General features: G+C 40.1%; 1 protein-coding gene across 12 annotated transcripts in view; it reads left to right on the forward strand.

Annotated features, from left to right (window-relative positions):
* OSBPL3 (oxysterol binding protein like 3) overlaps positions 1-15,067 on the forward strand; it is a 197,628-nt gene that overhangs the window by 92,358 nt on the left and 90,203 nt on the right. For all 12 annotated transcript variants that reach the window (XM_063726044.1, XM_063726049.1, XM_063726047.1 and 9 more), the window contains exon 2: positions 2,505-2,749. In XM_063726044.1, the coding sequence (XP_063582114.1) occupies positions 2,654-2,749 (96 nt within the window). In that variant the 5' untranslated portion in view covers positions 2,505-2,653. The remainder of the gene's footprint in view (positions 1-2,504; positions 2,750-15,067) is intronic.

Here is a 15,067-nt window from a genome sequence, read left to right on the forward strand (position 1 = left end):
CTTTTTAGGCCGCTTTTGGTGGCTTTAACCAAATTCCTGATGAGGCTAGGCAGGAAGGTTCTGGGGGATGAAATAGATACATTTCCCTAGGCAACAATCCCAGACTCCACCCTGGGGCTGGTCATGGGAGGGGCTGCGGGTCCCCTGTCTCCTTTCCCAGAAGGGGAAAGGAGACAGGGGTAGGGGTCACCAGGGGGTCATGCTGGCAGAGCTGTTAGCTCTAAGTGCCAACTTGATAGCTATTGGATTTGGCCTACTAAGCCCTGGCTGTTGCCTCCCAAGTGAAATTCTCCAGAACAAAGAGATAAAGATGACCCTGTATCAGCTGCCTCTAGGACAGGGTTGTGGTGTTTCTGCTTTGGCGGTTTTAGAATTCCTGTGACTTCCATTTATTGCCCATGTTTCTCTCCCTTTACATTTGCACACACCCCCCTCTCATCCCAGACTCCCACTTAACAGAACCCCAGCCTTAAAGAAAAAACAAAAGCAAAGTTTGTACACACACACACACACACACACACCCTCCGCTGGTATTCCTAATCCACTGTGGAATCTGTTGCCATAGCAGTAGCTGCCCCCTCCCTGCCCCAAGCACAGACACACATTTCATCATTTGGGGCTCCCACCAGGTTTTTAATTTTTTTTCTCTTTCTCAAACAGCAACAGCCAACACTGCTTTTTCACAAACTGTTAATATATCTTTACAGTACTCTCTTGGTACTTTTTAGATTGCATTTGCTTCTAACTTCAGGTACACCTAGTCATGCCCCCATCAGTAAGGCTAATTTTATGAAGAGGCTGGTGCTGGTTTGCTTTTAGTCTTACTTATTATTGGATCCAACACTAAATGAAGAAAGGGATTTGGGGAGTTACTTAAGAGTAACATGGGAATTGAACTCTATGGCTCTGGGCACCTTAATTTCATTTTCTGAGATTTTGTATTTCTTTTCATTGTTTTGATTTTAGCTTATTGCTTTAACGTACTCTTTTTTATTTTTAAAGAACTAAGTGTTAATGAAGGCGTAGGAAAGAGTATATGATAATTAGCCAAGTTTGATATCATAGTTAACTAGCTGGTTCCTAGATAAATATATGATACTCTTCTTTTTATAATTAGACTATGTGAACATTAATAACGGAATGGGTTGGAGATATATATATATATATATTTTATGTTGTTAACCTGCTTAGGAAAGCTGTAGAATTTACTTGAACTTAGTGTGTTAAATAAAGTCCTGGTTTTTTGAAGCCAAAACCAAACATGTTAGTTACTCTTAACCCAGGGCTGTGGGAGAAGCCAGTGATTCTAGGCCCACATTTCCTCTTCGAAAACTAGAAACCCTTCCATCAGGGCAAGACTCCCAAAGAGCTGCAGCCTCCACTGCCCCGGGTTCAAGCGATTCTCCTGCCTCAACCTCCTGAGTAGCTGGGATTACAGGCACCCACTACCATGCCTGGCTGATTTTTGTATTTTTAGTAGAGACAGAGTTTTGTCATGTTGGCCAGGCTGGTTTAGAAATCCTGACCTCAGGTAATCCTCCCACCTCGGCCTCCCAAAGCATCAGGATTACAGGCATGAGCCACTGAGCCCGGCCTAGTTCCAGAACATTCTTGTCACACCAAAAAGAAACTGTAGCCATTAAGCAGTCACTCTACTCTCCCCCCAGTAACCACTAATTATTGGTCTTCTGTCTCTATGGATTTGCCAACTCTGGATATTTAATATGGAAACATACAATGTTTATTTTTTTGTGTCTGGGTTATTTGACTTAGCCCAATGTTGTCAAGGTTCATTGATGTTATAGCATGTATCAGTACTTCATTCCTTTTAATATCTGAATAATATTCCATTGAATGTATATACCAGATTTGGTTCATCCATTCATCAGTTGATGGACATTTGGGTTCTTTCCACCTTTGACTATTGTGAATAACATTGCTATGAACATTGGTCTACAACTTTTTGTTTGAGCACCTGTTTTCACTTCTTTTGGATCTATACATAGGATTGGAATTACTGGATCACATAATTCTGTGTTTAAATTTTTGAGAAATAGAACAGCTACCAAACTGTTTTCCACCATGGCTATGCCATTTTACAGTTCCACCAGCAATGTCTGAGGGTTCCAATTTCTCCATACTCTTTCCAACACTAGTTATTTCCCATTAAAAAAAATGACTATTATAGCTATCACAGTGGATGTGAAGTGGTGTCTTACTGTGTTTTAAGATTTTTTATAGTGCTGATTTTGTATGTGTCTGGACTCAAATTTTTATATTAATATTCTTAAGCCTGCCATATTGCAAAGCTACGTGAAAAACCACCTATACAAAATTCCCAGTAAGAAAATGATGTAAAGCTTCTTTTCCTTCTCGGCCCCTGCTATAGCCAAACATCGTGACTCTGTAATCTGTAGTATGTTTAAGCCACTTGCAGACAATTTGTGGCAAATTAGAGATGATATCTGATGCCTCTGACCTTCTTTCTAATTTCTCTTTTTTAGGTTTTAGGGTTTCCTTTGGGCCACCCAAAATGTTTTTTAAATACTTTGGATAAGAGCTAAACCACCTGCCACTGGGGACTTCCATACTCTTGGCTCTGTTGTCATCTGACGGCATTTTGACTGTCTCGAGGCCAAGTGACTTGCTGTCCATGATGAGTGATGAGAAGAACCTTGGTGTGTCCCAAAAATTGGTATCACCTTCAAGGAGCACAAGTAGCTGCTCTTCCAAGCAAGGAAGTCGACAGGTAAAGTTTAACTCATGCAAATTTTAATATGCAAATGTAAGCCATCAAGTTTGCTGGGTAAAATGCACACATTTACTTGGGAAATCCTACTTCTCAGTTTAAGAGCATTTACTTTTGGTTATTTCTTGACTGTATGAGGAGAGTAAATTCTGTATAATTTTAATAATGTGTGCCTACCAGGTAGGAAGAACTGCATTTGGTTCTTCGTATAATTTTATTTAATTCTTGCAACTGTCCCCCAATGTAGATATTAACATCTCCATTTTCCCCATGAGGAAGCTGACTCAGACTGACCAGGTTACTTGCCCAAGGACACACAGCTAATAAGGAGCAAAGAAAGAACCAAAGCTCAGTCTGTTTGGCTTCAGAGCCCACACTTTCCTTTATATCCTGCTAAGTAAAACAAAAAAACAATCCATCATTTTTCCAGTAATTATAATATCCACCCCAACTTTCTTCCCTTCATCAAACCTTTTATGGCAGCTTGTAACCACAGATTGCCCTGTTAGTAGCTTCGAGTCTCACCTGCTTTATAAAACTGTAACGGATGAGGTAACCTAATCTACAGAAAAATGGTCCAAAGAAATTAAGTAGGAGGAAGAAAGAACTGAAACAAAGGACTGAATAATTAACTCCTAAATAACTGTTGAGTAATTATATATTGTTTCTTGATTTCCTTTCTAATAAATCTTTGCTGGCAGAATTTGCTGGTTTTAGATCAGTGCAGTAAATGCACATTAATCATTATAATTCTTCCCCCAGCAGTTAGGTGGAGAGAGAATGAGCTGTCAGAAAGCTGAATTTATGACCAAAGTGGTCTCTGAGCCTTTTCAGCACCTACTGCCTCTGTTGGCATTTCCTTTTCCTCATGGGAAGTGCTGGCCTGAGAAATCACCCAGAGTCTTTGGTTCCAGAATTGGAAGCAGCAATTAAGCAACTCCCACCTCAGTCACGTCTACACATTTATGACACATCATCAGGGGTCTGTTCAACTGAGCGTTGCCTGGGATAAGGGGCTTTGCCACCCATGAATCTGTGATTCCAGGAAATTAGATTTTGCCACAGGCCTGACATTTGGGAAGCCCTCCAGGATCTCCCCTGAGGGGTTAAGAAGGAGAATTTTGTCAGCACTGTCATCGGTTCCTTCTGGGCTTAAAAAAAAAAAAAAGAAGAAAAGACTGAAATTAGTCATTGGCTAATGCATCATGGCTCCCTGGAGTTCTGTTTTCATGAGGGTCACTGTGCTTGTCCCCTTTGTCAGCTTTCCACAGGAGTATTTTTCTCCCTAAGCCAAAACTCTGGTTGGGATTAAAACAGCATGTGGTATATCCCCTACCTGCGCCATCTTCCTTACACCTAGGGATTGTTACGTCCTTCTTTGATAAAGGGGGAGAACATGATTCATTTAAGTAGCAGGTGGTGATTACACCATAGGAATTGGAACAGTACAATGAAATTCTCAGATCAAATACTACAGAAACTTTTTTCAGTGCGTTATTTGGAATTGATTTGGTTTTCACAAGGCTTTTTTGAAAGTTACATCATGAAGGATGAGAGGAATGTGCTTGATGCCTCAACTTTTTTCTGACTTGGATTGCTTGGTCAATCTGTCACTCATTCATCAAATGGTCATCTTTTATATTTAGGGTCTCCTGCTTTAATATGCATATAATGTGGCTTTATAAATGGAGACACTTATATTTCCTCTGTGGCAGAGAAGGTAGAGAATTTATTATTTCAACTTCAGCCTGAAGTTAGTTATAAAGCCCATGTTTGATTTCCAGAGGTCATTTTCTTGGTCCATCTGCTTTCCCATCCTTCTGTCGAAGAAAGGTGTTCTGTCCCAGGGTATGCTTAGTGTTTCCATCCACGTGGTCCACCTTGGTCCCCCATACCCAATCTGCCTTCGCAAACTGGCCCAAGATTGTACTTCAGTCTTTAAAGGTGCTTCAGAGGTGCAGGAACCTTTGAAGCTCTCCTCACTTAGGGCACATAGCCATTTCCGATGGTCTGTCGGTTGCTAAATATAAGGATGACACTGTGTTTCCAGTAACGTCACTAAAGAGTACCAGTTAAACACTTAAGACTTCAAGATTTACATAGTAAGAAATTTAATTAGAGGAATATGAAAATATAACTAAAGATAATCTGTACAAATACCTACTTGTATTTCAAACACCAGTTTAAAGTCATTTTCAAATTGCTGTCTTTCTTTCATCTGGAGGGAATACATCTGATGTTGATTTTATTGGTCATTTTTCTTAGTGCTAGTTTTTCTCATGTGCTTTGGAATTGCAGCTTAGAGCTTCATCTGGAGATTGTTTTCCATGTATTCTTTCTCTGCGCTCACCCTGACCCATCTAGGGATTTGCTGTTGCCAACTTCCTACCTCCCAGGACCCCAGTGCAGAGTCAAGTCTAATATTTGCAGCAAGGGCCTTCTGTTCCATGATGATGATGGACCCAGCACCAGGCCCCAGACAGCATAGCCCAGGGCCTGGCTGTGAGGCTGTGTCTCCCTTCGCACCTCTCCCTGGGCAAGCAGATCTTTAAAGCTCTCTTTCCTTGTGGTGTGGGGGCTTCCCCCTCCACAGTTTCAGATTTCCAGTAGTGAGCCTGGCTCAGGTCCCAGCCTTTTCCTGATGACATGTTTCTCCTCGTTAGCCCTCAGAAACAGGCTAATGGACACCTCTGTCTACAGTATACTTTACATTTCTATTTGGTTCTGATCCGTGGAGATACGTAATCTTTTTTTGCCACATTATTCTTTTTTTTTCAGGTTTGTTGAGGTAATAAATGACAAATGAAAGTTGTATATATTTATGGTGTATAATGTGATGTTTTGATACATGTACACATTAGGAAGTGATTACCCATTATCAAGCTAATATACCCATCACCCCCCATAGTTATTTGTGTGTGTGTGTGTGTGTGGTAAGAACATTTAAGATCTACTTTTATGGCCAATTTCAAGTAAATAATGCAGTATTATTAACTATAGTCGCCATGGTGTTACGTTAGATCTCCAGAACTTATCAAACCCTGGTAACTACCATTCTATCCTCTGTTTCTATAAGTTTGACTTTTTTAGATTCCACATGTAAGTGAAATCATGCAGCATTTTTCTTTCTGTGCTTGGTTTATTTCACTTAACATAATGTCCTCCAGTTCATCCATGTGATTGCAAATGACAAGATTTCTTTCTTTTTTAAGGCTGAATAGTAGTCCACTGCATAAGTATATGTACCACATTTTCTTTGGAAATATTTAATCTTGTTTCTTTATCACGCAGACACAGAAGAGCCCTACATGTTTATAACTTTGTATATTTTTGCCATATTTGGAGTGAGGGTAGCATTTTGTATATTTTTGCCATATTTGGAGTGAGAGTGGCAATAGGGAAGGGGCATTAAATGCATGAACTTAAAACACCATCTTAGCTGGAAGACATGGTTTTTTAAAGTCATTTTTACTTAAATTCTCATCCAGTATTGCCAGGTGACCTTGAGAGTATCTGTACTTCAGCCACACTAGTTTTCTTTCACTTTCTGGAGCTGAATTTTCTTTTGTCCTTGTTTCCTGAACTGAACTTAAACTTGAACCTGGTCTTCCTATCTCAGACCTATTCATATAAAATCTCAAGGAGCTATGTGTTTATGTATAGATACTCTCCTACCTATATACCTGTGTTAAAAGAGCTTGCTTCCTTGAAGGAGAAAATGATTGAGACCTAGGTGTTTTCATTTTTACATCTGACCTAAGACAAAATGTACAACTTACGGCCACGAAAACCCTAGGAGGAGGGTTCTATCATCTTTTAACTTAAATACTGGGGCTCCTGAGATTTTAAAAACAATAAGCCTCACTTTGCCAGTATGAAAACAACCTGTCAATAAAATCTCTTCAAGATAATTTGAGGAGAGAGGTATGCATAGTGATTAGAACATTAACTCTCCGATCTTGGGTCCACCCATTAATTGGTTCTGTGACCTTAAACTCTCCAAACCTCAGTTTTTTCATCAATAAAATTGGAATAATAATAGTTCTTTTCTCATAGCATTGTGGTAAGGATGAAAAATAAGCACTTATTCCAGGGTCAGCCTCAGGATAGGTGCTGAGTAAATATAAACGTATGTTTTTATCATTATAATGAGCATTAATTTGACCTTCACTTCTTATTTGTGAAAGTCCTGAATGCTCATAGTGAATAGTTCTAGCTTTTTTTCTCCCAGGAACTTTTACAGTATCATACATGTATCCACTCATACCTTTTTAGTGTTGTACAAAAGCCCACTAAAATATACACTGTATTTGTGAATATATACTTTTAAAATAAGAAATGCCTTACTCTACACATTAACAAAATGCTTTTGTGAAGAATACAATAGAATATTTAATAATTGGGCTACATTTAACATCTTTAAGCGTAACCTATACCTAAAACAAGTGAAAAAAGTTGATGAATTCTTACCCCATCCTGCTAAGCCTTGCCCTTGCTTGGGTGGTAAATGATTTTCCCCTCTCGCCCTCTATGCCAGCATCTATCTCTTGGTAGTAGCTGCACAGAGCATTGTGTTAAGAAGGACTTTGCAGCTGAGTCTGTATTCAGGGGAAAGATTGCCGTGTTTTTAGCTGTGACTTCTGGGCATAAGGCAGGGAGAGCACAGCATGGACACTGTGTTTGTCACCCCTTAGTGATAGAGAAGAGTTGAAATCAAGAGCTCTCTGTTGCAATCTTTATATTGTGTTATTGGATGAACTTCAGGCAAGTGTAGGTTGTCTCAGTTCTCCATTCATAAAATGGAGGAAAACTCAACTCCTGCTTTTTCCTGTGGAATGCGGTAAGAGAAAATTGAGTGTTTTCAGTGGCTAAAAGACATTGAAAGTCTTTCGAGAAAAGTCCTCTGTAAATTTAAGAAACTGGTATAATTACAGATGAGCTGCCTTTACTTTGACCAGTTCTGGAAGCAGAACTCACATGACCTTGTTTCAAAAACCATGACACTCTGCAGAATTGATTCTTTTTGAAGTAGATCACTTTTCAGATGTCGTGTCTTCACCATAGAGGAATCTACTTTTCTTGTAGGAACTAAAGGGACCCTGCTTATTAGAAAAAAATAGGTTGTTGGTCCCTCCTGACTGTCTTAATCATACCTTATTATTGTAGAGTTCTAAGTGGATCTTCAGTGTTCTTCCTCATCCCAGGTTTTGGCTCCACTATTCCTTTAGCTAGAATGATCATATGAAACTCTGCTGCCCTTTTGAATTATGTCATTTCCTTAGCAAGAATTTTTATTTATTGCTTTAAGCTTTTTAAATGATTTTTATAAAAATAAGATTTGCTCATTGTAAATCATTTACATAGTAAATGTGACTTGCTATGCTTTAATTAACTTGTGTTCAAATAGCTGCTGATAGGTCAAATAAAATGCCTGAAAATGACCGTAGTTTGTGCAGGTCATTGGTGTCATTGTCAAATAGTTTCCTTGCAGTCCTGGGGATGAAAGGCTGATTAGAGTTGATTCATGAGAGACAAGGAACAGAGGAATAGAACAGCCCAGTTCTGCCAGGCCCCTCGACAGGATTTGAGAGAAGCCTTCACAGATGTTCTGGTTTGGAACCTTGAGCTTGGCTAATACCATGCTTAACACTGCTATCGTCTCTCCTCTTTCAATTGCTTCATTGGTTAAAAAAGTATATGGTTGTTTAAGTACTGGGTCCTGTTTATACATCCTTTTATTTCTCATAGCACCTAGGACAGGGCTTTGCATGTAGAAGATACAAATCGTCAGACTGAATTTATTGAAAACCAGCGACAAATATCCTTTTATTGGGGCAGGTGAGAATGTATGGCCAGGTATACATGGAGAACATGCGGGAGCAAAAAGCCCACAGATTCTTAAGCTCTTCCACTCCAATGACAGTTGTGAGGATCTATAATAAAATGAAGAAGGGCTTCCCCATTGATTTTATTCTGCAAATGATGGCATCCATAAATGTTCTTCTATACCTGTGGTCTGTGAAGGAACTACTCTATTGAACGTCTGGAACAAAAAGTAAAGACGCGGCTCTAGAAACTGTTGCTTGTTCTCATCGGTTTTGCTTTTTGCCTGCTGGATAACCTTGCCATGTTTTTTTAAACACATTTTGGGTCTAAGCTTTTTAGCTGTGAAATTCGGATAATTTTGCTTACTTTTGAGAACTAAATGAAAGAGTAAATAAGAGGCATCTAGACTAACATATGGGAAACATTCAGTAAGTGTAGATTAAATTAATGAATGAATAAACATGCAGTTGCTTAGTAGAAAGATTACCATTCACAAAGTCTTGTAGATACATTAAGTGGGTTAAGGAATATCTAAGTGGGAGGGAGAATTGCTATTTTAAAATGTGTAAAATATGAGTAATTGCAATTTCCTCTTGTCTTTTTCCCACTGCCCCCTTACGTTTCCTTCCTAGAATTTTCAAAGTAACACATTCCAGAGGCCAGATTAGCTTGATAAAGATGACTGAGTATGCTTTGTCTTTATCAAAAGAGTCCTATAGCCTTGAGTTTTATTTCTTCAGCCAATATCTATTGAGAGCCTGTTATTAAAAGGCCCTGAGCAGGGAGATACGAAGCTATGAAGGACAGGACAGCTGAACAGTTCATCATAAATAAAAATCAACTCTGATTGGAAAGAGTATGAGTTGTAAAGAGAGCACAGCCTCTATTCAGTTTTAAAATGTATTGTTAGCATTTGGCATAGAAGTTAGCAATAGAGAGTAAATCCTGTCAAAATAATTGACAGGTGCTTCACTCATGATTGCAGGGGTTTTGAAATGGAGAGATCTATTGCTAGGTAAGTTTCCATACAATTATGTAATTCACTCTTGTCACCCTGCTGTTTCTGGGCTGAACTACAGTGGCTTGAACTCTCCCAGGGTCACCTGATGAGAGCTTATTTATGCAGGGTATTAGATTATGCCGCACTCCAGAGAGCCCAGCCTGGCTGGGCTCAGGGCCGGAACTCATAAAACAGGTGAGTGGAATGGGGAAGAATTTGCCAAGGAGGGAAAAGTGAATTAACACTTTAATGTCCAGGTGTTTACCATTTCAGCTGTCTGGATATTGAAAATGCTTAGTCCCATTTCTTTCTTTTTTTTGTTGTTTTTTTTTTGTTTTCTTTTTGAGGCGGAGTCTCACTCTGTTGCCCAGGCTGAAGTGCAGTGCCGCAATCTTGGCTCACTGCAACCTCTGCCTCCTGGGTTCAAGCGATTCTCCTGCCTCAGCCTCCTGAGTAGCTGGGACTACAGGTGTGCACCTGTAGTACCACCATGCCGTCAGGTGATCCAACCTCTTCGGCCTACCAAAGTGCTGGGATTACAAGTGTGAGCCATCACACCTAGCCCCGTTTATTTCTTCTAATTTCATAATGTCTTTAGAGATGCTAAGATTTAGCATCTCTAAATTTATTTCAGTATTCAGTATAGGCTGAATAAACACCACAAGAAAGTCCAGTCAAGGAGGAGGGACGTTGGAAACATCGTGGTTGTCTCACACTGTTCTATGATGATCATAGAAGAGGAGAGGCAGCGAGCATGAACTCTGGAGCCAGATGGCCAGTGTTTGAATCTCCGGCTATTTATAAGCTGTTTGATTTTGGACAAAGTTAGTACCCTCTCTCTGCCTTGTTTTCTTATTAGGTGTAGGTTGCTTAGTTTGAAGAGAGCCTGTAGTAGGAAGTGCTATGTAAGTGTTTGACAAATAAACGTTCACCTTTTGTGAGCAGGGGAGTCCCGGGAGCCCTTAAGCAATGTCACAGCTGCTTCCCTGCTTCATCTTTTCACCTGGGAGGCGGGTGGCAGAGTACAGGGGCAGGCAGCTTGGCTTGTGTCTAGGCTGCTCTCAGAGGAAGACTCAGCATGGGACACTCGAAGTGAAAACTCTCCGATAGCATCTTCACAGCTCATAATATCCTTTCATGCTACCCTTTGGAGTCTCAGCACAACTCAGTGAGGTCTGTAATGTTTCCCCCACTGTGGAAAGGAAATATAGTCCAAAGATATTAACTGATTTGTTCGGAGTCCCATGGCTAATAAATGGTAGGTGACCCGGCAACCAGCTATTTGGAGAGCACTGGGTTTCTTTAGATGCTAGAAGACTTCTTCAGAAGTTAATTCAAGTTCCATGCCTTATGTACAAATGGTTGTTATTTAAACAAGCCTCCATCAACTCACATCTTTATGAATGCAGGGCCAAGAAGAACGTGGATGATTGAATTAGCCTTAGGATCCCTGTTTGCCTGGAGCTGTTTTTTGTTTGTTTGTTTTCTAGTGGACCCCACTGAGAAAAATAATTAACTATATAGTTCTTATAGTTTTCTAGATTCTCATTTTCTGGACCTTTTACTTCTCCTCCTTACTGCTGACCTTTTAGCCACCCCTATGGTTATAACATACCTCAGAGGCAGAAAGGCTGAAGAAATAAGACTGAGTTCTCAATATATTTCCACTCTGAGTAAGTCTTATAAGACACAAACAAACATTTGGTATCAGAAGAGGTTAAAGTATCAGCTCAAATGACATATTTGGGTTGTCAGGACTTCTTTGTTCCTCTCCACATCCACAAATGACAGACTGTCAGCTGCATTCCACACTCTGAAGATCACGAGAAACTGAACTCTTAAAACACTTCCGGAAAGTTGCTGAACTGTCTGTATTGTTCTGCAATTCTGGAATAATAATCACAGCAAATATATTTGAGTGAGATTTAGAAATATTATTTTGATGAAAACTGCATGGGATTCCTTAAGAAAATAAATATATTTATTCATGGTTGGCAGTGGGCACATTTAAGATACAGGAAGGCAGAACCCTGGCCCAGATGCTCTGGTTGAGAGCACAGCATAGCAGCTGTACAAGGTAATGGAATGTTCTCAAGAAGCTATTGATGCAAATGTGAACTGAACTGACCGATTCAATAGCTCTTTCCTGGGGAGGGGAAAGTCTACTTCAATAATTTGATAATATTAAAATACTAAAGGTCCAGAAGTGACAGTGCAAGAAGTAGGACAGAGGCACAACAGAAGACTTCCCTAGTGTCATCTGATGTCCCTCTAAAACCTACACCCTGGCCCTACCGTCGAGTTCAGCTGTGTTTTCCACTGCACCTGTACACAAGCCCACATCACCCTAAATCACCTCCTCTCTGTTCCTACTTCAGATGAATCACATTCCTGACACATCTTGGCCCAGTGGTCCCTGGTGCCCTGTGTAGTGAGCTGAATCATCAGAAGACATGTTCACTTCCTACTTAATTAAACTAAAAAGTTTCTGCACAGCAAAAGAAAAACAGTGAACAGACAACCTGCAAAATAGGAGAAAATATTTGCAAACTATGCTTCCAACAGGGAACTAATATCCAGAATATACAAGGAGCTCAAACAGCTCAGCCACAACAACAAAAAACAAATAGTCTCATTAAAAAACAAGCAAAGGACATGAATAGACATTTTTCAAAAGAATACATACAAGTGGCCAACAGGTATATGAAAAAATGTTCAACATAATCATCACGGAAATGCAAATCAAAACCACAATGAGATATCATCTTATATCAGTCAAATGACTATTAATACAAAGACAACAACATGTTGGTGAGGATGCAGAAGAAAGGGAACTCTTTCACACTGTCGATGGGAATGTAAATTAGTACAGCCTCATCAGAAAACAGTCTGGAGATTTCCCAAAGAACTAAAGAACTACCATATGATCTACTGGGTATCTAACCAAAGGAAAAGAAATAAATATATCTAAAAGGTACCTGCACTCATATGTTTATTGCATCAGTATTTACAATATCAGAGATATAAAATTAACCTGTTTCCATCAACGATTGAATGGATAACGAAAATATATACACACAATGGAATACTGTTGAGCCATCAAAAAGAGTGAAATCATGTATTTTGCAGCAACATGGATGGAACTAGACTAGGTCATTATCTTAAGTGAAATAAGCCAGGCACAGAAAGACAAATATCCCATGTTCTCATAAGTGAGTGCTAAAAAATGTATTCAGGTGGACATAGAGAGTGGAATGATCTAGATAATGCAGACTCAGCAGGTGAGGGTGGGGGAGGGAGGAGGGGGAGAAATTAGATAGTGGACACAATGTACGTGGTGATGGATACCCTGAAAGCCCTGACTTGACCACTATGCAAACTGTGTATGTAAGAAAGTTGCACAGGTACCCTATAAGTATACACTGTTTTAAAAGAAAAAGATGTGTCCACATCCTAATGCTGGAACCTGTGAATGTTACCACATTTGGAAAAAGGACCTTTACAGATGTAATTAATTTAAGGATTTGAGATGAGGAGGGCATCTCAGATTATCCAGGTGGGCCCTAAATTCACTGACAAATGTCCTTACAAGAAACACGTTGGGGAGAAGACAGACATAGAGGAAAAGGTGATGTGATGGTGGAAGCAGAGATTGGAGTGATGCAGCTACAAGCCAAGGTATGCCATGGAATGCTGGCAGCCACCAGAGGGAGAGGCAAGGAATGAATCCCCCTGAGATCCTCCAGAGGGAGTGTGGACCTGCCAACACTTTGATTTTGGACCTCTGGCCTCCAGAACGGCTAGAGAATAAATATCTGTTTATTTAAGCCACCAAAGTTTGTGACTGCTCATCAAGTTGGCCTCAAGAATCTAAGACACCCTGCTGCTTACTGTGTGTCATTTTTTCTGGGAGTCCCAGCTCAGGTGGATCTGGGCCTTGGATATTATGCGTGTCTGAACTCCTGCAGCAGGTTTGTGTGAATCTCCCATTTGACATTTACAAATTTTCAACCTTGTGGTATCCCTTTTATTAACATTTGTAATGTATGTTAGCTTCTTGAGATCCAGCGCTTGATTTTACATCTTTGTATCTCTAGTTCCTGATAATGAGCTTTGGACCTTTGAGCAGGGACCCCCCTATTAAAAAGAAGCTCCGTTACAAACTGGACTATAACATACTTGGCACTAAAGTCATTCCTTCTTTGATTTGTAAAGTTCTCTGAGATCTTAACATTGTTGCTAGGTTCTCATTATGAGAACCAGTTATTGTGTAGCCTGTGAAAATAATTCACTTCTGATTTGGATCAAGATAAAGAAGAGTTTATCGTGCTAAACTTCTGCCACCTACTCCTGTGATTCTAAGTCATGCATGTGTTCATTAGTCAGAATGTATCTCTGCTTTGATTGCAAATTTCAGTTAGCTCTGAAAAAATAGTTTTGAGCGCTCTGTAAGAGAGAACACTGTTCTCAGCTGGTGCTGTCCAGCAAAGCAGTGGGTCTCCTTGAAGAGTCATGAATGCCCTGTAGTTGGCATACAAGAATATTATATCTGAGTGCAGAGTCTGTGATTCTCTTCTGTGCTCAGACACCAAAGAGCAGGGCTCTGTGACATGTCACTGAAAGGTTTTTTTTTTAAATTAAAAGATAATAAAGGTAAAATATTAAAACAGTCCTGGGTGATATAAAAAGGAAAAATGTCTCACCTCAGGCCCCAGTCCCATTCACATAGGAGCCTGTTTTGGAGTTTTTCTCCCCTTCATACAAGGTATGTGCTCATGAGCTGGAGTCAAAAGACCTGGGTCCTGGTCCTCAAAATCCCCTCACTCATTTTTTGCGGCCCCAAACAAATCACTCAGCGTAGGTTCCTCATCTCTAAATGAAAGAGCTGGGTAAATGACTTCCTCATTCTCTGTCACACTCTGAGACTTAAATATTCCATGATGGTACAGGAAAGCCAATCATTATGGTATACTTTGAAGGAAAGAGAAAAAACCCAGAAGAGACCCTTGAGTCACTTGGGTGGACAGAGCTATCTTGTTTTTATTGACTAAGCCAGTGTATGGAGGGCAGAAGCATGCCCCTGGAACAAAAGACAGACTTGTTCCACTGGCGGGAGAGAGTAGGGGGGTGAGAGGCAGGACTGGTAGGGGAGGGTCAGTAGGTGGCCCTGGATGGACTCAGCTGAGTGCTAGTGTGCTTCTGGGTGGTCTTGTCCACAGTGGACACTCAGCTGTGAGGTACTGCGTGGGATCTCCAGACTCAGTCTGCAAATGGGTTCTGCCTCTTAATAGTTTGTGATCTTGCACAAACTAATTTGGAGCTTCAGTTTTCTCATCTGTAAAATGAGGATAATAATACTTTCATTATAGAATCACCACAAGGTACATATATTAAAAAAATAGTAGTTGTCACTTTTATAACTATAATCACTACCACAATAGCAACTATAAAAACCCCATCACCACCCCAGTGGGCTGCATGGCCAGAGAGGA

Source organism: Pongo abelii, chromosome 6, assembly GCF_028885655.2.
Source record: "Pongo abelii isolate AG06213 chromosome 6, NHGRI_mPonAbe1-v2.0_pri, whole genome shotgun sequence".
NCBI lineage: Eukaryota > Metazoa > Chordata > Mammalia > Primates > Hominidae > Pongo > Pongo abelii.